The following is a 23,651-nucleotide window of genomic DNA, read 5'->3' on the forward strand; positions in this document are numbered from 1 at the left end:
CACAGGCTCCCCAGGGAGGCATCACGGCACCAGCCTGGCGATGTTCCAGAAGCGCTTGGCCAAGGCCCTCAGAGACATGGTGTGAATTTGGGGTGTCCTGTGCGGGGATGGGAGTTGGACTCGATGGTCCTTGTGGGTCCCTCCCAGCTCAGGGCATTCCGTGGTTCTATGCAGGTCTGGCCCTCACCGCTCTGCTGCGCTGCCCCTGCTGCTCTCCAGCCCAGTGACTGTGTGGCACGTCCCAAAATGTGCTGGAAGGTGTCCTGGAGCCCTGTGGCGACTGTGCCCGTGTCCCTGCGCCCAGCCTCGCCCCTCGCCTTGGGCCTGTGCTCCTGCACAAAGCCAGCTTGGGGACATCAGTGCCACCTGCAGGCATGTCCTACCAGAGCCGCGTGCCCCAGCCGAGGACGCGTGTCCCCTCGGCGTGCTTTGGGGACGGTGGGGCTGAGGTGTGTGCCTGCACGGAGGGCAGCAGGTTGTGACTCCTCAGTGGAGTAAGCGCATGCTTCTGGTGTCTGTGAGGGGGAAGCGTAAAACCCTGCGAGCGGGAGGCTGCCCAATCCGCAGCCCATCCTCACCGTCCCCGTTCCGCTTTGCTGGGACCAGCCCTCAGGATGGTGGCGCTGGTCATTGCCGAGGGCCCACTGCCGAGACCCCCATTGCTGTGGGTGCTGCCAAGGCGCTACCAACAAACCTTTGAATTTCCGACCAACACATATCTTTGGAGGTTTTTTAAACGCTCGCTGTTGTGCTTCTTCCATAGGGAAAAGTTATTTCTGCTGGAAAACGCAGCTGGCCTTGCTTCCTCCTCGCTGTGCCTTTGGGGGGGCTTGTTTAATGCTGTGCCTCACCCCGCATCCCGCGTGGGCTCTGCAAAGCCTGCTAGTCCTTACTTGCAAGAGCAGTGCGTGTACCCCCCACAAGCAGCCCCCCAGGACCCCGCAGCCAGAGAGCCAGGCCGGGCTGCTTTCATTTTATATGCTTTTATTGATGGCAGTTTTTGGGAGAATCGTGGGGGTGCGGAGATGCGAAGCAGCCAGTCTGGGCTAAAAAGGGGTGTGTGTGGGGGTGTCCCGGGAAATAACCTGGGTGGCAATGCGGGGGGGGATGGGGGATGGGGGGGGCCGGGTACCCGGGGGGCTGGGGGGTCCAGGGAACACAGGAGGAGCAGAGGGGCCAGGGTATGTGGAGGGGAGCAGGGACCCTGGGGGGACCATGGGGGAGCTGAGGGTCCGGGAATGTGGGGGGGGGGGCCGGGGTAGTCTGGGGGACGAGAAGGGGAGCAGGGGGAGTGGGGAGCCCGGGGGGGACACGGGAATAGCTGGGGGTCTGGGGGGGCCGGGGGACGCGGAGGGGAGCGGGGAGCGCGGGGGGACCCGGGGGGGGGACCCAGGGAACTCTGTGGGGAGCAGGGGTGGCCGGGGGGGGGGGGGGTGTCCGGCGAACGCTGTGGGGAGCGGGGGGGGCGGGGGGTGCCGGGGGACGCGGGGGGGCCCGGGGGCCGCCGGGGTCGGCGGCCGGCAGAGGGCGCGGGGCGGCGGGAGCGGCGCGGCGGGAGCCCCCGCCCGCCCCGGCGGAGCGGAGCGGCGGGAGCGGCGCGGGCAGCGCTGCGGCATGGAGGGGAGCCGCACCCCCGCCCGCTACGGATCGCTGGAGCCCACCCGGTGGCCGCCCGCCGGCGCGGGGCCAGGTGAGCGCGGCGGGACCGGGGCGGGCAGGGACGCTGCTCCAGCCAAACTTTACCCCCCTCCCCAGGCGGCTCCGGGACTCCCCGGGCACCCGGCGGGGGAACCGGCGGCTTCATCCACCAAAGGGAGCCCCGCGGGTGCCTCCGGTACCGGTACCGGCACCGCCGGAGCCCCCGCGCCGCGGCCATCGGGACGGGGGGGAGAGGGCCGGAGGGGAGGGGTGAATGGAGGGGGGATGGAGGGAGGGAAGGGCTGGATGGGGGAGAGGAAGGACGGAGAGAAGGGACTGGATGTGAGGAGGGATGGCTGGAGGGAAGGAGGGATGGAGGGAAGGAGGGATGGAGGGAAGGAGGGATGGCTGGAGGGGAGGAGGGATGGAGGGAAGGAGGGATGGAGGGAAGGAGGGATGGCTGGAGGGGAGGAGGGATGGAGAGAAGGAGGGATGGAGGGAAGGAGGGATGGCTGGAGGGGAGGAGGGATGGAGGGAAGGAGGGATGGCTGGAGGGAAGGAGGGATGGAGAGAAGGAGGGATGGCCGGAGGGAAGGAGGGATGGAGGGAAGGAGAGGTGGCGGGAAGGAGGGATGGCTGGAGGGGAGGAGGGATGGAGGGAAGGAGGGATGGCTGGAGGGGAGGAGGGATGGAGGGAAGGAGGGATGGCTGGAGGGGAGGAAGGCTGGAGGGAAGGAGGGATGGCGGGAAGGAGGGATGGCTGGAGGGGAGGAAGGCTGGAGGGAAGGAGGGATGGAGGGAAGGAGGGATGGCCGGAGGGAAGGAGGGATGGCTGGAGGGAAGGAGGGATGGCGGGAAGGAGGGATGGCTGGAGGGGAGGAAGGCTGGAGGGAAGGAGGGGTGGCGGGAAGGAGGGATGGCTGGAGGGGAGGAAGGCTGGAGGGAAGGAGGGATGGAGGGAAGGAGGGATGGCCGGAGGGAAGGAGGGATGGCTGGAGGGAAGGAGGGATGGCGGGAAGGAGGGATGGCTGGAGGGGAGGAAGGCTGGAGGGAAGGAGGGGTGGCGGGAAGGAGGGATGGCTGGAGGGGAGGAGGGATGGAGGGAAGGAGGGGTGGCGGGAAGGAGGGATGGCTGGAGGGAGCGACCCAGTGGCAGGAGGGATGCAGCCCGCCATCCGGCTGGTGCTGCCCGGAGAGACACGGAGCCACTGTGCTGCCATGCCCGGTTGTGGGCACGGCCGTGACCGGGAGGCTGGGGTGCCCACCCCGTCCTTCGCTGCCTTCTTCCTGGCTGACCAGTTCCTCCAGTATGAAATGGGGTGGGCAGAGGGCGCGGACACCGACCAGGGGGATTACCCGGGGCAGAGTCCCCAGCCGTGGGGTGGGAGTGGGAGGAAGGGGCCCGATGCGGGGCTGTGGGCAACATCCTGGGGAGGGGAGGCTCCTGCAGCCCCTCTGCCATGACACCCCTCCGACCTCTCCTCTTCCCCATCCCCTTCTGCGTCCCCTCGGCCCCTTGCACCCAGCGGGGCAGGGACAGGCAGCTGGAAAGGCAGGGAAGGAGGGATGGAACAAACTCCAGCATCCTGCTTGGCACTACTGTGTGGGGGTGCTGCCCATGAAGCTGCTCACCTCCTCGGTGAGCTGCCTGAAATATTAGTCCTTCTCCTTCGTGCCTTTCAGCATGGCAATATGTATCCGCCCCCTGACACCTCCCCTGCCTGGGAAGAGTCTATGTGGAGACCCTGCCCTTGGGGGGTCTGGGCACTTCTGTCGCCTGGATCCTCTGCTCCCAGCAGCTGGGTGACAGCAGGGTGCTCCAGGGAAGGCTCAAACACTTGTGAGACTCAGGGTTCTAGGTATGGCCTGGGCATCCCTCCGCGGGCGCCTGCGAGCAGGGCTGTGGTGGCTGCGATGTTTGCTGGTTCCGTGCAGTTCTGCAAAATCCCAGACCTTGGGGGACCCTCAGGCTGGGTGAGATCATGGCAATGGTTGGTGTCTGTTTCGTGACTGCTGCTTTGCTGATTGCTACCGTCCCAGGAAATCTCAGGGCCGCCCTGTGAAGCGCTGAGCCCGCTCGGCCGCTTGCCCTGCTTGGGCTCAGGAGGTGACATGGGGAGTGTGCACACAGCAGTGGGGTGTTGCAGAGGGGCTGCACCCCAGCGATACCCCCCGTAAGTCATCCCAGGGTACCTCACCTGTGAACTCTAGTCTTTTTTATGGCTAACGTGGCCCCAGTGGTGCTGACTGTGCCAAGGGCTGCACAAACACAGCCAGAGAGATGCCCCGTGGCTGCAACGGGCCACGGCTGCATGTCTCTCCCTGGTTTTACTAGAGGGGGCAGCTGGGGCGCTGGCACGGTGCCGTGGTTTGCAGGCTGCCTGCAGCTGTGATCGCTCCCATCTGAGTATGATGCTGTCCTCTGGGACCAGCGCGCACAGCCCTGCGTTGGCAGCCGTGGAGGCTCGTGTCCCTCCTGCCCGGCAGTCTGGGTGACAGGGACCTCACCGCCTCTGATGAGGCCGCCCCGGAGCCGGGCAGCGGGTCACCATCGCTCTCGTTATGGAGCCTGTGGAGCGAGGGCTGATTTTGATGGACTGAATGCCCCCTGCCCGTGCTGCTTTCCATGGCAAAGAAAAGCACACGGCTGAGTTAAAGCCCTCTTGGGATGGAGCCCAAGTAAAGAGCTCTGACCCCCTCCCCAGGGGGTTGTCAATCAATCGCACAACTTTAATAATGAAGTAAATCGCTTGAAACTCAGCCCTGTGCTGGTTGCTGCTGTGACTCATCTCAGGGTTGCTGCTGGCTGTCTAAATGTTTTCACCAAAGCCATATGGAGTGGAATTCTCTGGCTATTATACTCCATATTAACAATACTTGCTTCCCTTGGGCCGTATGCAATGATTAGAGCATCTCCAAGTTTAAATCGAAGCTTTGTCCCCTTCCTTGGTTTGCTGGGTTGAAATGGTGCCAGTCAGGACTCCTTTTGCTTGGGCAGCACAGGGTGGACTTCTGTGTCTGGCCCCGCTGTCCTGGGTGCAGCTGGGGGAGCGAAGGGACCCCCAGGCAGCGTGGCCCGAAGGGAGACGCAGGACTGTGAGCTTGATCACAGCTTTGATAACCATCCCTGCCTTAGGCCCTTGCTGGTGCCAGGCACTTGGGCGGGGTGTAAGAAATGCATTCTCAGCTTTGGCAAAACCATTTCCAGTGAGGTTTTTTGCTCAGCTGTCTGCTTTCAGGGTATGCTGGGTTTTAATCCCTTGTGCACTCCAAGTGTCTGTACTTGCCGTTTGTGGCTGCTGTGTGGTGTCACTGCTGTCACACGGGTTGGTGGGTGCACGGAGACCTTTGGTCTCACCACTGTCTCAGGAAGGCTGTGATCTGGCCCATGCCTGGGGCTGCTGGGGTTCGGAGCTCAGCATCACCCCACATCTGCCTGGAGGAAGCATGTCCTGAGCTAGCAGGGAAGATCCATGCACGTCCCAATCAGTCGTCACAAACTGATCTCATTTCATGAGAGGAATTTAGATTGAGAAGGGCCTCTGGAGATACCGTGTCCAAACCCCTGCTCAAAGCAGGCTTAGTAGTTGAATCATGTTGCTCACAGCCTTGTCCAGGAGGTATTTTGAGGGGAGCCCTTCTCGCTCTCCGCAGCCCCCTGAGAGGGGCTGGAGTGAGGGGGGGGCTGGTCTCTGCCCCCAAGTCACCAGTGACAGGGCGAGAGGGAACGGCCTCAGGCTGCGTCAGGGGAGGTTTAGGTTGGAGATGAGGGGAAATGTCTTCCCTGCCAGAGCGGTCAGGCCCTGGCACAGGCTGCCCAGAGAGGTGGGGGAGTCACCGTCCCTGTGGGTGATCAAAAACCCTGTAGACGTGTCACTTCAGGGCATGGTTTAGGAGGCCTGGGGGTGTTGGGTTGGCCGTTGGACTTGATGATCTGAGAGGTCTTTTCCAACCTTAATGATTTTATGTATTTTGGACCAAGGATGGAGATCCCACAGCCTGTCTACTCCCTGTTCCGATGGCTTAACAACCTGAGGAGAAACATTTTCCTAGTATCTCAGTGGAATTTCCCATGTTTCAGCTGTTCCCATCACAGAATCACAGACTCACAGAGTGGTGGGGGTTGGCAGGGCCCTCTGGAGCTCACCCCGTCCCACCCCTGCTGGAGCAGGCACCCCCAGAGCAGGGGCACAGGGCCGCGTCCAGGCAGGGTGTGAATGTCTCCAGAGAAGACCATCACCTCTTGTCTGATCTTTATGTACCTCTGAAGAGTCTGGCTCCGTCTTCTCTGCATCCTCCCATTAGGTAGGTGGGTATAGCCGTGAGAGCCCCCTTCACCTTCTCTTCTTTGGGCTGAACAAACCTGCTTTTCTCAGCCTCTCCTCATCTGTCCCGTGCTCCAGCCCCTGCCCTTGCTCCGATGTTCAGTTCTTAGTCCTAAGCTGGTGCTGGCAGATGGAAGGATTCTCCATTAGCAAGTTCATCTTACCATCCTATCAGCTGCACATCAGTCTCCTGTGTGGACTCACTGGTTTTTTGTGGGGTTTAGTGGATGATTTTGGTGCAGAGGCATAGCTCTGTGTCCGCTTGTCCACGTACTCCCTCCCAGGGTTCATGGGCTTCATTTTGCAGGAGCGACTGCCCTTCCTCTGCTTCTGCCCTGAATTAAGCAGCTCCAGCATATGACTGTCCTCTTAGAGCTTCTTGTCCAGGGCTTGCTTTGGTGAGCAGTTCCCTGGTGTGCCCGAGGACTCGTCTCATCTCGCCTGAGGGACGCGGAGTGCCATGACCCCGACCACGCCACCCTGAGGGCACAGCCAAGGGCAGGGTTGCTTCCAGCTCCAGTCCCGCAGCCGTTGTTCTGCTGCCCGGTGTAGTCCTGTCCGCTGCCCCCGTTTCACGGGAAGCTCCACACCTGCAGTGGGAGGCTGCCGGGAAGTGTCCTACAGAAAGGTACCCAGGGAGGAGGGGTGCGTGAGGGCGGCTGGGTGGTCCCCAGCCATGCTGCATTCCCTGCCTCTGATGGGAGCCCACCCACGGTCAAGCCAGGAGCTTTCTCACTCTTGTGGGAAGCTGCCTATGGGCTGAAATCACATCCCAGCCTCCTGCTGCAGATGAGGGAGAGCAACCCAGCACTGCCACCTCCTCCCTTCATGTACACAGGCAAGGATTCACCTTTCCTGTCTGGGATGGCTTCTGCTAATGAGCTTTTGGGATGAAAAGGCAGAAAAAGTGATGCTGACACTTGTTTCAAGCCCTTGCGCTCACCCACTGGGAAACAGCTGGCTGATAACCTCAGCCAAATACTGCTGCCACCAGTGATCAAAGATATTCTGGGTTATTCACCCACCCACCCAGGCCAGGAGTGACAGTCCCCCTCCTCCAGACCCACCCCTGTGCTCCTAGGAGTGAGTAAACGTGTCCTCAGCTAATGAAATCTCGTATCTTCGTTTATAGGAGCATCTGTAGAATAATCAGCCTTGTCATTTTAGCCTGGTCACAGAAGCAACACTTGGAGCAATGCAGCTTTTTACTGACAGGTCTGGAGCCCCAGGGAGTGGCTGGCTGCCTCTGTAGCCAGTGCTGTACAAGCACACGCCGGCTGTACCATCGGCACCTTCAGGTGTGTCGTTACCTGTGTGCCCGCTGTCATCTGCAGGGAGATCCTGCCCGTCCCCAGCGCATCGCCCTAGCTGCTCGGCAGCGCTGGGTGCAGGTGCAGCAAAATATCCCAGGCCAGAGGAGCTCTTGGGTGGCAGAACAGCAGGATGCTTCGGATGAGGGACCTCAGCATCCCGGTCCCCTAGCAACCGCAGTGCGGTCCCCTAGCAACCGCATCCTCATCCTGTAGCAACCACAGTCCGGTCCCCTAGCAACCCCCTTCAGGCCCATAGAAACAAGGCTGAGGGAGGGTTTCTGTGCAAATCTGCAGCAGAGGCACTGAGCAAGAACTGATGGAGGGCAGCTCACCCAACCCCACACCTCGTCCAGCCCATGTATTTGTTGGTCTGGCATGAGCAGTCACTGGTTCCTGACAATACCCTGACAGCTTAGGATGGGAAATGGTTGAGGATTCAACGAGCTGGCATTGACTGAATGCAGCCTTTGTAGCTAGGGGAAGAGGGGGATAATCTCCAAGTGTCAGTGAGTCCGAGTATCAGGACCAGCGAGTGCAGAGTGTTTTGCCTTGTGCTTTAATGTCTTCCTGATCTGTAGCGCTCAGCACTGGCCTGGGTCCCATCTGGGATCCCCAAGCCACACACTCTGCTTCTGACATCTCCCATTCCCAGACCTCAGCTGCCCAGAAAATCCTGCTCCCATGGCTGGTGCTCCGTGGCTGTGCTTTCCCTTCTTCCTGCACAGGGAAAGTGCCAGGGCTGCAAGCGGGCAAAGTCTCGGAGGGGAGATGTGTCCTGTGGAGATTCAAAGGAAGCAGAATTTGCCCCTGATGTTTGTGATGTTTAATGTTTTCTCATAGGCCGGCTTTGCTGTAGCTGCTGAGCCCCCCCTCCCCAACCTGAGCTGTGTGCACATCACAGGGGAGACAGATGAGCCTGTGTGTGATAAATGTGCTGCTGCATGTCACTGATAATAAGCTCAGTGATGCGTCCCTGAGAGCCTGACCAGGCTGGGGGCTGGGAGCTGGCCTGGGAGCAAAACCTCAGCTATCCCCATAAAACGGGCTGGGAGCCGCTGTGGGACGTGCGGGCTCGCAGGCACTGCGTGAATCGGCACGGCGTCCATGGCGAGATCAGTGTGACAGTCCTGTGTAAACCAACGGGACGTCAGAGGGACATCTGCGGTCAACCAGTAGAGGGGAGGAGGCAGAACTGGTGGTCAGAGCAGTGGATCGAGGTTGCTGGGCTCTGGTCCTGTCTGTCCCTGGGATTGCCACTGCACTCTTCTAAAGTATAAATTACAGCCCCTTTTCCCCACATTTTGCTGCGAGGCTCTTGCCTCTTGCCCTGAGCAAATGACATCCCTTTTCCCTGCCTCAGCTTCCCCAAGTGGGTTACAGAGGATGATGCTCAGCACTCCAGAGGATAAGGGAGCCTAACTGGCCTGGCTGGGTACCACGGGGGCGTTTTCCCCCAGTGAGCTGGGATCACGAGGGGATCTTCATCCAGCCTGTGATGGAAAGGAACCAGCTGTGGGAGCTTCACCTCCACAACTCCTTAGGAGACGCCTTTGTGCTATATGGGTCCAGCATTTGGTCCTGGCACTCACTGGAGGAGAGGCTCGTGTCTCTGGGGGTCTGTCCATGTGCTGGAGATGCCTGAGACTTATGTGGTTCTGGAAAAAGATATTCCTATCCTCTCCAGCAGTTTTAGCTCCCTTGGCCTCCTGCGGTTCAGCAGAGGGGAAGACCCCAGAAATTTGGAGCTTTCTCAGCAGTGCAGAGCCCACTGCAACATTGGTGTGAGCAGGGTGTGCTGCATAGCCAGCACAAGCAGATGAAACGATGCTCATTTCTAAGGCTCAGAGAGCTGCAAGCTCAGATGAGGTGGCCTGCTGGCCTCTGAGGTCTTCTTTCATGCAGACACTTCATGCATATTGCATGTGTGTTTGGAGCTGCGCTCAGCAAGCCAAACTGGCTTTGATGCTAACGCAGCAACGAGCAGACCTGTGCCGGTGCCCAGCCTCACACAAAGCAAAAATAAAGGCAAAACAGTGGCCAGCAGCTCAATGCCCTTGCTTATGTCGGTGACTTTCCATGTGCCCGTTGGGCTGTCTCCTCTTGCAGCACCCAGCAGGGTAGCAAGAAGCTTGAAAACGAGTTTAAAACTGCACGTGCTTAGTTGTTACGCTGGTCTGGTGTTTGCAGGGGGGTTCCCGTGACAGCCCTATGGTCCCCGTTGTCCTCAGCACGTGTTTAACATCTCCTGCTGGCTAATGTGGCTCCCATTTCATCTGCAGAGGACGAGATTGTTTCCATGGCCGACTCGACCACCACCATCGACGACATCGAAGGGGAGCTCTTCAAAATCGAGAGGATCAGGGAGATCCTGGTGAGGAGGGAGTCCGAGCTGCGGTACATGTGAGTACCTGCCTCCTCCCGCACTGTCACCCCTTCCCAGGCTCACGCCACTGTTTTTTTATGCCTGCCCAGTGAAACATGGACCCTCCCTGGGGATGAGCAGAGCTCAGGCTGCTTTCCGCCTTGTTTTCCACCTGGAAGCGCAGCCTCTCCCTCTGCTCTGGCCTTGCTCTTGGAAGGGGCTCGAATGGGTCCCTGTTACAAAGCTGCCGCTGATGCTCTGATGATTTGAGCTGTGCAAACAGAGTTTAGGGCATGGGTTTAACTACAGTAAAATATTTCCGTATTCAACCACAAGTACCGCATCTTTCCAGTGGGTCCACACTCTTCCCCAGTGCGTGGCTCTTGGGCTGGCCTTGGGAAGGACCTGACGTTTGGTGGCTCATTGCTGCTGTCTGGAGAGAGTGCTTTGCCCCAGCATCTCTGGCCGTCGAACAGCCACGCAACCACAGTTTAGTCTCTCCACGTTGCAGTATTACACGTCCTCCCAGCTCCTCCTTTGCTCACCCATCCCCTGGCTGGGGGGGGGCAGCAGGACCCATCGGGGCTGGACCACCATCGGTGCCCGATGCCCATCCCCACCCTGCATCCTGCTCTCTTCTCCCAGCACAGCCTTTGCAGCCAGGTGCAGAGGGAGGGACCTTCTCCAGGGTCTATTTCAATAATCAAAGCAGTTTTTGAGTAAAACACCAGAGGCGTTTCACATTTAGGGCAATCAAATAGTGACAGTGTTGCAGTGGTACTAACCAGCTCTCAGGGTGATAAAGAACATTTTCCCCTGGTGTATCTGGGAGGAAAAGGACTGACTAGCATTCATCGTCTGGGTTGATTAAGCTTTTTAACACCACTAAATTGCTGTAGTCGGCCCAGTCCCGAGGTCCCGTGCTGTCAGGTCAGCACAAAGCTTGGGATCCTTTCCTGGTCATGACAAATGTCATATTTACTGGCCTGCAGCACTTGATATGCTGCTTTTTTTAGTGTGTCTGGGTCCCCAGTGGTACCTGCACTACAGGGATCACCAAAGCCTGGAAATTCCTGTGTAAATCCACTGTCTGGGGGAGCTGTGAGCTGGACTGTGGTTTAGAGGCTCAGATTTGGAGTGATGACTTCTCTGAGGCACAGCTCCCCTGAATATATTGTTGAAAAGGATCTTTGGGAGTCATAAAAAGTGTAGTTCTTAAATGCTTTCCATGGCAACTGGTACCTAAATCTCACAGGTGCTGCCAAAACTCACACCTCTTGCTTTTTTTTTTTTCTCCTTTTATTTGTTTTCTTCCTTGGCTTGCCCTGGGAAAACAAAAGGAAATCACCTACAGAAGTCACATACTGGGGTGGGTACGGGTGCAAAAGCGATCACTTAGAAATTTGTCAATGCTGGGATTACATGTCGGAGTGGTTTGGAGGCGCTGGGGGGAACTCGAGCATCAGCAGCTCTGCGAGGCGGGGAAAGCCAAGGGCCTCCCTCAGCGCCGCTGCTGGAGAAGAGGGATCCCCAGGCCTGGGTTTGGCAGGAGAGGGTTAAAAATGATGGGGAGTTGAGGCTGAAAGGGGCTTTTTTCCCCAATGGGGGGAAAATATGAAATATTCAGGATCTGTGGGTCTCAGGGCAATGGACATCTCCAGTGGCGTGCTGCCAGATGGGGCAGTGACCTCAGCGGGTAGCGATCGGCGTTCGCTTCATGTTGGAAGTGTCAGACTAAAGTGCTCCAGTGCTTCTGAGATGTCTGTGCTGTGGAAAACAACAAAGTCCCCAGTATTTCTCTATATATTTTATTGGGCAAAAAGAAAGGTCTGACATTCCTGTGGGAGAGTCAGCTCTGCACCTCACCCGCTCAGTGCTCCGATCCGCCCCCCGGGGCCGCACAGGGGTAGCACGGCTACGGCTGATGCTGCAAAAAGTTTTATCGCCGGTGGTAGAAGCAATCTCAGCTCCAGCAGCCCCCTTCTGGGTGCCTGTCTTTGCAATCTCTCCCAGGTTTTATTGAAATGAAAATTTTTGTTATTGCCCACTTATTCTTCTCATTATCAGTTTTTACAGAATTAAATTCTGATTTATTTTTAATAATATTTCGGTTATCATTTGACTGTTTATTTTAATTTTAATAAGCGTATCACTAGCGATCAGCCCGTTGCCCACGTGTCCCGTGCAGACATCCCCGCTGGTGCTCTTTGTACGAGCTCAGGGCTGAGCCACCACAGGACTATGAGCAGGCACTAAAAGGACAAACAGACCTCCCTGTCCTGCACATGCAGCTCCCGGACGTCGGCATCGGTGGAGCTGCCCAGTGCAGTATGCGAACAAATGAAGATGCCGTCAGAGCAAAAATTGTCAGAGCCAAGAGGAAGTCTTCTCCCGTACCCGGGATGTTCTTCTCCTCCAGCAATATCTCACAGGGTCCCTCTTCATCAGTCTGTTTATTTTCCTTTCCCTAATTAATATTCCTGGTGTCGTCGGCTCAGCTGACAAAGCTCCATCTTCAAGTAGCTCCAGCAAATATGACTCATCCCAGAAGGGGTGGACGGCGTGACTCAGTGGAAGGCCAGCAGGATTATTGGAGATGCAGACAGGGCTTTTAGGAACGCACGCTTCAAAGGGAACCAAAGGCACATCTGTTCAAGGTGGCAGCAGCTCATGAGTCAATCATGTATTATCTGTAGACACAGCTTATGCATTAGGGTTTCTCGTCACTCACGGCCATGGTGCTTGCTAGAAATCTCAGCTGTGCTCTTCTGGGTTGGATGATTTCCCATGTGCCCTGCAAAGCATCCAAGGAGTCCCTCTGCATCGAAGGCTTGGCTGACCTTGGGAAGCTTGTGCTAAGATGCTGGGTGCTTGGTAGGGCTTAAGAGGATGTATGGTGCCTCTGGCTATGTGGAAAATGGGTCGGCTGATTCCTTGCAGTCAACATTTGCACATGCTGCTCCTCTTGCAGGCTCAGTACAGATGGTACAACCACTGTGCCCTGCGATGTTGGTGCTTACCATCTTCCTCATGAAACTGGTTACTGAACGTGATGTTTAATGGGTGCAAATGCTTCCCATCCCACCCCGTGTAGGCACAGCACTGCGCACAGGGTAGTGCAGGGCCAAATCCTGTACCAGAGACTTGTGGTCTCCAGCTGAGAGGTTTGTGCCACCAGGTATTTTCCCAGCACAGACTGCTCATGGTTCAGCGCCCACGTCTATTGTCTAAAACACGCAGGGCTGCAGTCACAAGTCTGTGAGGTCTAGGAACCCCTTAGATACAGGTGGATCAGTTGCACTGTCATAAGGAAATGCTTCTGGTCAGAGTGTCCACATCTCCCTCAGGGTGATGGTTGGAACCCCCTCTTCTGCTGGTGGAGCTGCTCAGCACTGTTTGAACGCGCTGCCTGACCCCAGACCCTCTGCCGTGGGGTTTCTTGTGCCTTTGCTGGCTCCAAGCTCCTGGAAGACGTGTGTTGAGAGCATGAGGACTGATGTATCAGTGAAGGGGTTGCTTCACGGATGCAGCAACCGAGCAATTTCTGGTCCTGGGGGTGTGGGAGCCTGTTACACCTGGAAAATCTGGGGCTGGATTTTGGATGGAGATACTTTCTCTTAACTTCAGGCCAGGTAACAAGAGGTGGGGAGATGCCAGATAGTCTGGCCAGAGTGGCTCAGCCACACCAAGGTAAGCCTGGAGAAGCATTCCAAATCCCAGCTCAACAGTCCAACCCTCATCAGGAGATTCAGCGCCTTGCCACGGGGTGCAAGGGCTTTAAAAAACTCTTCTCAAATGATCCAACAGCCAAAAGCCCTGATCAGACACTTCAGTTCCCGGGTACCTTAATGCCAAGGAAGTAGCGCTTCACTTGCTGCTGGCTGGCTGGACTGCGCCGAGGCTCGGGATGCCACGTCAGAGCAGCATTGGCTTTTTCTCATCTTCCCAGTGAGGGATAATGTGTGAGGAGCCCAGGGAGGGCTCAGAGCACGAGCAGAAGTATCATATGGGTTGGACTTGTCATCCTTTGGTTGGAGATGTGGCTGGCCCTAGGCTGATGCAACCCTGGAGACCACTGGAAGGGCAGACAGCGCAGGGCACCCCTTGGGCCGCTGCTCGCTGTGGGTATGACTTGCTGGCAGAAAGCAGGAGGACTTTGAGGAAAGAACCCTAAAGGGCAAAGCAAGGAAGTCTCTAAAGCCTGCTGGCACGAGAGGTCGGGAGGTGGGGAGCACAGCGATGCTTGTCATGGCCAGATGCCATCGTTTCTCAGACTTGTCCAAGCACGGCTTTAGTGAGGGCATAGACATGAGATTTTTGATAACAAATCAATAAATAAATTGGGTTAAGTCTTCTCTGCCAGCCCTAGTGAGCAGCAAGCAGGGCTTGAGCTGGTACACCCATGGAGCGGGCTGAGTGTCTGTGGTGCTTCCGAGACATCATCAAACTGCCTCCAGCACGGACAGGGCTGCGCATCCCCCGTTCGCGCCATCAGCAGCTGGTGCTGACATTTGAGTTGAGACATCCTCATCGGTGTCTTGCTGCTGTCGTGTGGTTTGAGCCGGAGATGATTTCACTGCCTGCAGCTTCAGCAGGCTCCTTTTCTCCTGTAGAAATGACCTTGTTTCTCAGCAGACACCTGCAAAGTTTGCACATTTCCCTCCTCTGTTGTGTTCCATTTTTCTACCTTGTTTTTTAATTCTGCAGAAAGGCAATATAAAAAAGTCAGATTTTTTTATGTGGCAGCAGCTTCCGTTTGGTTTTGGAATTTGCTGTCTGGGGATTATTTTTTGGGAGAAAGAGAAGCACAGCTGCTACTGCATGTGGAAGTGCCAGGTTTTAATAAGGCTTCGTTGTCATTAGAGTGATGAAACTTTTTCTTTGCCAACAACCAGTGACACAACCCGTGAAGCTCCAACAAAAGCTCTGAGATGAAATGGACTGCCGTTTCGTGTGGGAAGGCAGGTAAATCTGTGCTCCCTGCCGCAGGCACTGAGTGCATTGCCTTCCAGTGTTTGTTGGGTGTTGCTCTGGAGGTTTTGAACCTTTTCTCTCTGTCTTTTCCTCAGTGGTTTCATTTGTGTCTCTGCAGGATGGATGACATTCAGCTCTGTAAAGAAATCAGCCGGCTGAAAAAGGAGCTTCAAAAACTCATAGCCCTTCCAGGTAAGGCTTTGTAAAGCTTCAGAGAGCTGCACCCTGCCACTGCAATCAGCAGAAAGGCTTCTATGAAATACAAGAAGCCCTTGAACAGCTCCCACCCCGGGATGCTCCCAGAGACACTGCCGCTGCAGGCAGCATCAAGGAACATGGCTCCTTGGGTCAGACCTGAGATCTTTCTTGAGAGCTTTGCTGCATGCAGTACCGCCAGGGAGTCCTTGCCCGGGCCTGGGCTGAAGGGCAGAGGAAACAGAAAAGGAGTTAAAAACACGAGTCCTTTGAGGAAGAGCGTGGGTCCTGGTATAGGAGCAGGACAGGAGCTTAGTGAGGTGGCAATGAATGCTGACACAGTGGGACCTGCCACGTATACCGAGGAGGATCCCCAAAGCAACTGAGAGGACAAGCAGGGGACGTTGTCAGACCACCCCATGAAGGGGCCCCTTTGGAGGTAGCAGGAGGGGAGATGCCTTCAAAGGCCTCAAGTCTGTGAAAAGCAATGAATTCTTGCTGTGGCCATGTCAGAAATGCGTGTCAGTGATGGGCAGATGACAGCAGCTGCCGGGGGAGGATTGCTGGTTGCAGCTAGGGAGATGTCATGCCAAAGGGGCTCAGTGATGTCCCTGATTTAGGTGAATTCATCACTCAGGATGTTGAAAAGAGGCAAACAAAGATCAAACCTTGGCTCGCTAAAGGAACCCCCTCAGCCAAAATATTCAAATGAAGGCACACGCCAAACAGCTCGGGGTTTGAATGAGAACGAGCAGGAAAGGCTTCCCCACAAGCTGTGTCCGTCACTGTTCTGTGCCTCCTCCTAGGGCATCTTCGTTCAGCCCCCAGTAAGCACTCTATGTGTGTTTTCAGACCCAGATGGGAGACACATCCCTGCTTATTTGTACCCATCCAAGCATTAAGATCTAGACCACCACAAGTATCTCTCTGAAGCTGCTGCACTCACTGACATCAATGAGCGTGTAGCAAGGGGCGATGCCTGGGTGCAAGACAAGGGACCAGCTGTGCACTTCTGTTTCCCAGAGCAGCAGCTCAGCTCATCGGTTCTGTACCCAAAGGTTATCTCAAAGCCAAGGGAGGCAAGAGACCGTGACCCTTTCTAATGCCCTAGTTTCGCGATGCTGTGTGTGCTTGTGAATCTTCAGCGCGCAGTTAGAGCCCAACTGCTGCTTCATGTGCAGGTCTTGATCGGTTAGAATCAACCTGGCTGCATCCAGAGGGAGGTTCAGACAGGGGAGGAGAGGGTTCTGCCGTAAAAATGAGAGCTGCTTGCAAAACATAGACCCGAGTCTCCTGTGAGCTTTCAATTCAAACACCTTCTAGTTCATAAAGCAAGACTTGACCTAAATGATGGCTCAGGACCAGAGATAAACTTGGCCTTCTCTGAAGCCTGAGAAATGTGGCCGGCTTTCCTTCATCTCCTTTGGTCTTTCATTTCTAGCCTCTTCAGCATTCCCAGATCCAGCTGAGAGAAAAAATGCTGCTTGCATCAGGGATGCTGTTTTTGCCTTCTTTATAACTTGGCTCAGATCAGACTGTGCTGGAAAAATCCAGCAAATCATTGGTCTTGTGAGACTATAGCAGCAGATCATTCGTAAAAATCGGGTGTTGAACTTTGGTTCGGATAAAGACTCAAACACGTCAGTGCTTACTCAGAGCTCAGCCAGACCTGTGGCTTGAAATCTCACCAGACCAAGGTGCCTTTAATAATTTGGAGAGGTATTGTGGTCCTGACGGACTCTGACATCAGCAAGGCAGGGGAAAACCGCAGTGTTTATACAGCGGGTATGTTACCTCTGCCATGCTCTAACTCAGGAATGCAGATTGTTAATTAACGCCAAACAGCTGGTATGTTTATGTACAGCCTGATGTTTCCGATTTGTGTTGCATCCAGATGACACCGTACATGCTCCTATTCCCACCAGGCAGGTGGGAGCTCCTCCACAGGACAGTGCCCACGGCCGGGTGACTTTACAGTAACTCTTCATGGTAGAAGGCCAGGAGCTGTGGCCCACACCCCAGTCCAGATCAGCTTTCTCTGCCAGGAAGCTTGAGCTCACTCCCTGCACAAGCCCAGAATTGTAGGAGAAACCTTTGTTTGCTGGGGATGTTTCTAACAACACGATGACTATGAGAAGTCCCCGCTACATGGACCCCTGCAGCAGCACCTCCGATCAATATATGGCAGACTTTAAACTACAAATCAATACCTAATTTAGGCAACTGCTGAAACCCAGCCTACAGGGTTTGCTCCATGTTGTGAATTTCACTGCATTTTTATTCAGCTGGAGGGAGACTGGGGATTGATCTGTCCTGTGCCGGACTGATTTTGGAGCTGGCTGCTGAATTCAGAAATGGTATTAAATAGCTTCAGCACAGTCATAGTTTCCACCTAAGGTAGCTCTCCATTCATATTTAACACTCCTTAGCCCTATCTCTGTCATCTTCACATATCCCACTTACCATTATGTACCAATTTATATAGGACATGACTTCACAGTGCTGTGAGAGTTTTCAAGTCTTCACTAACTCACTGCCCAAAGGTATGTGGGTCCCACCGTGCTCGAGCTAGGTCAGTCTGGGGGTTCAGGTGACAACCAAGGCTAACACATTCAAAACAGCCTGGCAGACACTTGTGGGCGTCCTTGTCACTGGGGTGGGAATGGGGCTGGCAGTGGTTTGAAAGGTCAGATGTAGAGGATGAGATCACAGGGGCTGTGTTCAGCAAGGGAATAAGGCTACCAAAACAGTGCATCCCATTGGTTTTCGTGTCTCTGTATGTATGGGATAAATGGTGGTGTGAGGTGTTCCCAAGGCATCAGGGCATTGTTGATAATTCCCTACGCACCCGAATCCCTGGCTGGTTTCTCAGCCACATGGAGGATCTGGCTCAGAGGTCTCTGGACCCCTACCCAGCTCAGGGCCAAGCTGAGACCGGCTGCGTGTGCTGGCATGGGAAATGTGGGTTAAGCACATCCTCGCTGAAGGGTCTGGCATTTCTGAGCTTGTTGAGACCCGGTACCCAGCCTCTTCAGCAGTGCAGTGTGAAGATGCTGGGTGAGCCATGGTCATCTTCCACCACAGAGGTCACCTTGTTGAGGAGCCCTTCCTCTGCTCTGCAAAGCTCACAGTTGCATCTTGCAGTGCTCAACCCCATGAAAATTTTGATAAAGAAGCTAAAAATTCAAAGTTTGATGATTCCAGCCAGGGTGGCTGGGGGATGAAGTCGTTGCTTACTTAGCAGCCTGTATCTGGATCCAGGTGCTTACTCCGGGTTGGCTTTTACCCCTACTCTCACATCTGCTCCCGGGTTGAGCAGAAGCAGAGCAAGCTTAGCCTTGGCACAGGCAGGGTGGCCCCTGTTGGTGCGTTAAATGTGTTCCCTGTGCTGCAGAGAATGAGAAGTCCAACGAGGAGAAGCAGAGGGAAGAGGAGCTGGTGCAGCAGATACACAAGCTGGTGGAAACACGGGATTTCCTGGTGGATGATGTGGAGTTTGAGAGGCTCAGGTAACTGGGTGCACTGAGGACAGTACAGTCTGTCATCTGATCTGTACCGTGTCTTGCCAGATGGTCCTGAATGCCTTGCTACTCCCTTCCTGAGTGCTAACCAAGCTCTTTGCCACAGGGAAAGAGAAGAAGACAAAGAAATGGCAGAGTTCCTGCAGAGTAAGCTTTCCAAAAGCTACCTCCAGAAAGCAAGTAGGTGGTTGATGAGTTTTATTCCTTGCATTGAACCTCTCTGGCAGTTTCTCTAAGCACTGTCCCCCAGATTTTATTGCTCTGCATGGGGCTAGTTTACATGAAGGCCATCTGTTGCTGAGGAGGGTGTGGGGAAATGGCAACTGGGGGATGCTGGTGCTTGAGATCACATTGTGGAAACATCCTGAATTGGTACAGATGTTATGCTTAGGCTCAGAGGGCATCTCATCCCCACGTACCAGTACTTAAGGGGCAGCTACAAAGAAGATGGAGACTCCCTTTTTACACGGAGTCCCATGGAGAGGACACGGGGGATGGACACAAGTTGCTCTTGGGGAGATTCCCGTTGGACACGAGAGGGAAATTTTTCACAGTGAGGACAGTCACCACTGGAATAATCTCCCCAGGGAAGGGGTTGGCTCGGCCACGTTGGGCACCTTCAAGGGTCGTCTGGACAGGGTGCTGGGCCGTCTTGTCTAGGCTGTGCTCTGCCTAGAAAGGTTGGACTAGATGATCCCTGAGGTCCCTTCCAGCCTGGGAGTCTGGGATTCTGATTCCATTTCCCTCCTGGCCTTTCCCAGCCAGCATGTCCTATGGGAATGGGGACGGGTAGGTGTCCTTTTATGGCTGATGTACTTCATCTGACCCTTTCGAACCAGCTCCTTACATTTCATCGCACCATTAGCTAAGGTCACAAGTTGTGGTATCCATCCAGTCCTCCTTTCTTTATGGCCTCTGACAGCTACCCTCTTCCTTGTGCCTCCATCATTGCTGGAGGAACACCTCCCCAGTGTGGTGAGAGGCATTTCCAGCCCAGGGTCTCTGTGCTTGTAGCACACATGCTGATGTGCCTCCTGGATGCAGGAGCTCATGCCCAGCTGTGGGTCTGAAGAGGGTCAGCATCTTAGCCCTGAAAGAAGCTCTAAGAAGAAGTGTTGGGCATGTGCTCTTGTCACCAGACAGACACCGATTCCTCTTTCTGTAGCTCCTGTCAAAGAGAAGAAAATGACTTCCAGGGGGCAGCAAACCTCCGCACCGTACATGACCAAGACGGGCCTCACCCTGCTCAAGGAGTGCTGTGGCTTCACCTGCTCCATCATGTAGGCCAGCCCCCAGCTCCTCCATGGTAGCGTACACATCCCGGGAAGCTGGGCCGGGCAGGAGGGGCTTCCTTGGCGTGTGGAAATAACCAAATGCCTGTGTGGGGTGGGTGAGCGCTGATGTCTGGGACACGCACAGCGCCTGGAGCTGTGGGTGTGGGGCAGGAGGGACCACCAGGCTGCAGCCCTGCTTTGGGGGCTGCCATCAGGGAAAAGTGCTGGGCCCCCACTGAGTGCTGGGAAGGGAGGCGGCAGTGGTTGTGGTTGGGAGGAGGGCGAGGGGATAGAGGGGTGGAGAGTGGAAGAGAGATGGAGGGCAGGGAGGAGCAGGGCCAGGCGCACTGCTGGTAGTGTGCCCCAGGCACCAAGGCATCTCCTTGGAAGCACGTGCAGGAGGGAGTTATCGGTCAGATGTACTGTGCACACCTGGTGCTCACGGAGTTACACCACCGATGCCTTTGTCTTGTAGCATCTTCTCTGAAGACCTAAGAGGCCGTCAGGCCTTTCTGTCCTTGAGGGTCCTCACGTGCCTCCTTGCTGATCCTCCTGCCTGCTCCTTTTCAGCAGGTTGCAGTTAAATCACTGTCATCTGCTGGCAGCCACAGGTGCCCAACCATGAAGTGATGTGCCCATTATTTTAAAACAAAGTTTACTAAGGGCCAGGCTGTGTCAGTTGTGCAGGACCATCGCCTGGCTGCTGAGGGGCAACCAGACAAGTCCCCATCCATTTGCCAGTGGTCCAGGACATAAACCCATTCCAAACATTGTCACTTTGTAGAAGTCTCAGGGAATAGAAGACCCATAGAGGGGCGCTTCTTGCCAGCATAGCATGGTGTGGACTTCCCCACCGCATCCCAGAAGGAGGCTGAAGTGACCAGGCTCACAGAGGTGGGTGGTTGGATCCCTACTGGACCAGCTCTGCCTGGCTCAAGCTGCATCCTTATCCTCGTGCCTATGCATGGCACTGCTTCACAGTACATGCTGCCAAAATTGGTGGCTGTGGGGTGCAGACAAGTCAAGCAAAACAGCTTGGTGTGGGATGAAGCAAAGGCTGAACTGGTGATAGCTGGTGAGCTGAGCTCACCCCTGACAGAGTGTGATGAGGACACAAGTGAAGCAAGTCACATCTGAGATGAACTTATGTCTATAAGGACGTGCTTTAATACAGTTGAAGTGAAACTCTGGGCTCCAGCACCACCAAGCTGAGTCCAGACCTTACAGCTCATCACAGGGAAACTGCAAGGATGTGAGACCACCCACCCACTGAGCTCACACCTTCCTCCATCCCTGGGCTTCACCCAGTAGGTGATGAGCACGGCCAAAGCTGAGTGCTAGGGCCCGCCTGACAGCGTGTGTGACAAGCACTGTGCAAGAGGAAGATGATGGTAATGGAGGTCCAGTGTCTATTCTCTGTGGGAGGGTATGTCTCATCCTTAATACTAGTGGAGACTTCCATTGTGGCAGGTGGCCTGACACCTGAGAGTTAGTCTCATTGGCATTAGGCGCTCTGTAAATCAGGGTTGGCTTTCTAGCCATTGAAGAAGGGGGGCACCAAGTGGATCCCATGGTTGCAACCCATGGTTTCCTATCTCTTGCTTTTCCTCCCCAGGTCTCCAGCCAGAGTCCACAGTCTGCTCTCCTCAGAGAGTTTCAGCTTCCCGTCATTGTTCATGCTTCCCACTGCAGCACCACCACCGAAGAGACTTCCCAAGCAGGCTGGTGCAAGCTCAAATGATGGCATGTCCCCTTCATGCCACGTTAATGGTCGTCTCCTCCATGACATCAATGAACACCGAATTCCACCCGAGCTCAGCTTGGAAGAGGTGTGGGCAGCCGCGGCAAGCGAGTCCATGACAAAGAGGACTGGTGTAGTCCTTCACCTGGACACGGTAATAAAAAAAGCACTGGGAGCTAATGTTTGGAGAACATTGTGCTTCACTGTCCAAGACATGCTGTGGCCACAGATGATGTCTCATCCTTAGTCCTTTACCACTGTGTGAGTCTCTACGGGATGATTCCTGAGGACTCTTGGTGGGGAATGTCTCTGGTCTGGGTTTCGTTGTGCTTGTATCGGTTTTATTGCGAGGTGCTCTATGGCTCTGGGTAGAGCTGAGGAAAGCGTGAAGGGCAGTCCCCAGAGCCGGCTGAATGAAGGGCTAATTCCTGTGAAGTTATCACCTGAGCACAGACCTGATGTGTTGAACTACAGGCAGATGAGTTGCTTTCTCCACCTCACTATTACTGGATTCACTAGCAAAAGAGAAAAGGAGAAAAATTCAGAACAGGGCAACACACAGAAGGAAACAAAAACCAAACAGGACTCTGGAAAAGTGGCAGGGGAAGGTGGAGACAGCAGGTGAGAGAGAGTCTCACTGCCAGGAGGGCAATCGGTCCTGCCCTCCAGTGCCCCAGCCAGCGCCTCTGGGCTTGACACCGTGAGCTGGACATAAAGTCCTGTGCAAAAGACTCACGCACCCTGCGGCCACCCAGTGTCCCAGTTCCTGTTGTCCCTTCTAAGCATCCACCTGTGCTGAGGTGGCACAGCCAGAGCTGCTAACGCCCGTCGCGGCAGGACACAGGCTCTCTTTCTTGCTGGGTGTGAAGGCCTCTCACATCTCCTGCCCTGCACTTCTGCCCTGTAGGCTGCTATGGCTTTACTGGGTGTCCCGGGGTGGCCTCCCATTTGGGTGACTGCCCAAGAGCTCTGGTTGCCCTCTGGCCAAAATGCTCATTCCTCTAGCTCAATCCTGCTGCATCTTGCTGGAGGGTCTCGAGATGGCGTTCCTGCATGGCTCGCTGTCCAGCACGCCCATGCCAGTGAGATGGTCACAAGCCATCTGGCTCTTTTCATTGCACCCGATAGCACATTCATCCCTTTAAGACACAACACAGGTAGGATCCTTCCTGGTGCAATGCCATAAGCAGGTCCAAGTTCTTCCTGCATTTGTTTATCAGCACTGCCAGAAAACCCAGTGTGTGGGAACCTGTTCTCTAACCTTTGCAAGGGGGTTTCCACTCACTTGTCATTCCTAAAGAATCTCATCCTGCTATGGATCTTACCAGCAGCCAGAAAAGTCCACAAAGTCCCCCTGCACACTCACAGACCAGGGTGCAAGGCCCCAGTGGGCCAACGTGGCACCTGGTCATCTCTAGCAAACTTGACCCTGCTTTGGTTCATGTCACCTCTGAGTTGACTGCAGCGGTCAGTCTGCAGCCTGCTTACATTTTGTGCTGCTTGTTAATGGCATGCAGCATCCTACAAACACCACCTTCCAGTTCCTGGTGCTCTCCTGGCTTCAGGGAGGCTTCAGTGTGGGCTGGAGAGAGCATCCTCTAGATCCCAGGGGAAAATTAAGTCACAGAGAGCTCCTCTCTGCTTTGCCAACCCTGTGTAATGGAGTGAAGTGCAACACACAGCTGGGGCTGTTGTCCAAGCAGGGGTGACAGGCCATCATGGGTAGCATCCATCCTGGAGCTGATGGGACAGATTGGGCCACTCCCTGCCCTTCCAGAAACTGCCTGGTGGCTGCTTTGCTTGGTCTCTGCAGTCACACACATGGTGCAATGCTGGTGTTTGCTTTGACCCACACAGACCAAAGGCTCAAGACCTAGAAGGCCCCCTCCCTGTCCTTGCATTCCCCAGGGTCTTCTTGCAAAGGGTGAGTAACCGAGCCAGTTTGGTTGGTTGGACCAAGATGGAGCCAAAGGCAAGGAATAGCCCTTGATTCAAAACTTGCTCCCCTGATTCATCCCTACCTCCACCCCACAAGGCCCCAAGAGCCAGACTTTAGCTGCTGCGCAGTGCTTGGGCAGGCAGGGAGGATGGCTGGGGGGAGACGGGCAAGGCCCTGGCCTGTTTTGTTCTGTGTTTGCTGGCTGTGTTTGTGTGGCTGGTCATGGAGAAGGAGGCAGGCTGCTGTCCTGGTCCTACGATACTATTATTTGGCCTGTATTTTAACTGACACCAAAGGTGCGCAGCACACGGGAGCGACACTGTTTCATGTGCATTGATTTCAACCCAAACAAATAAATGTCTGTTGGAA

At 55.4% G+C, this 23,651-nt stretch overlaps 1 protein-coding gene across 2 annotated transcripts; it reads left to right on the forward strand.

Moving 5' to 3' along the window:
• The first annotated feature begins 1,525 nt into the window (after window positions 1-1,525).
• LOC104046843 (bMERB domain-containing protein 1) lies at window positions 1,526-23,651 on the forward strand. Of its 2 annotated transcripts, none has more exons than XM_064467070.1 (7): window positions 1,526-1,690; window positions 9,556-9,676; window positions 14,731-14,804; window positions 18,202-18,316; window positions 18,435-18,508; window positions 19,494-19,608; window positions 21,218-23,651. In XM_064467070.1, exons 1-7 carry the CDS (start codon window positions 1,615-1,617, stop codon window positions 21,588-21,590), a joined length of 948 nt encoding a protein of 315 aa, XP_064323140.1. In that variant the 5' UTR covers window positions 1,526-1,614; the 3' UTR covers window positions 21,591-23,651. The 2 variants fall into 2 exon arrangements, with proteins under 2 accessions (XP_064323140.1, XP_064323141.1); XM_064467071.1 differs by having other exon boundaries at window positions 19,494-19,634; window positions 21,218-21,307.

This window comes from Phalacrocorax carbo, chromosome 16 (assembly GCF_963921805.1).
Source record: "Phalacrocorax carbo chromosome 16, bPhaCar2.1, whole genome shotgun sequence".
NCBI classification, from domain to species: domain Eukaryota; kingdom Metazoa; phylum Chordata; class Aves; order Suliformes; family Phalacrocoracidae; genus Phalacrocorax; species Phalacrocorax carbo.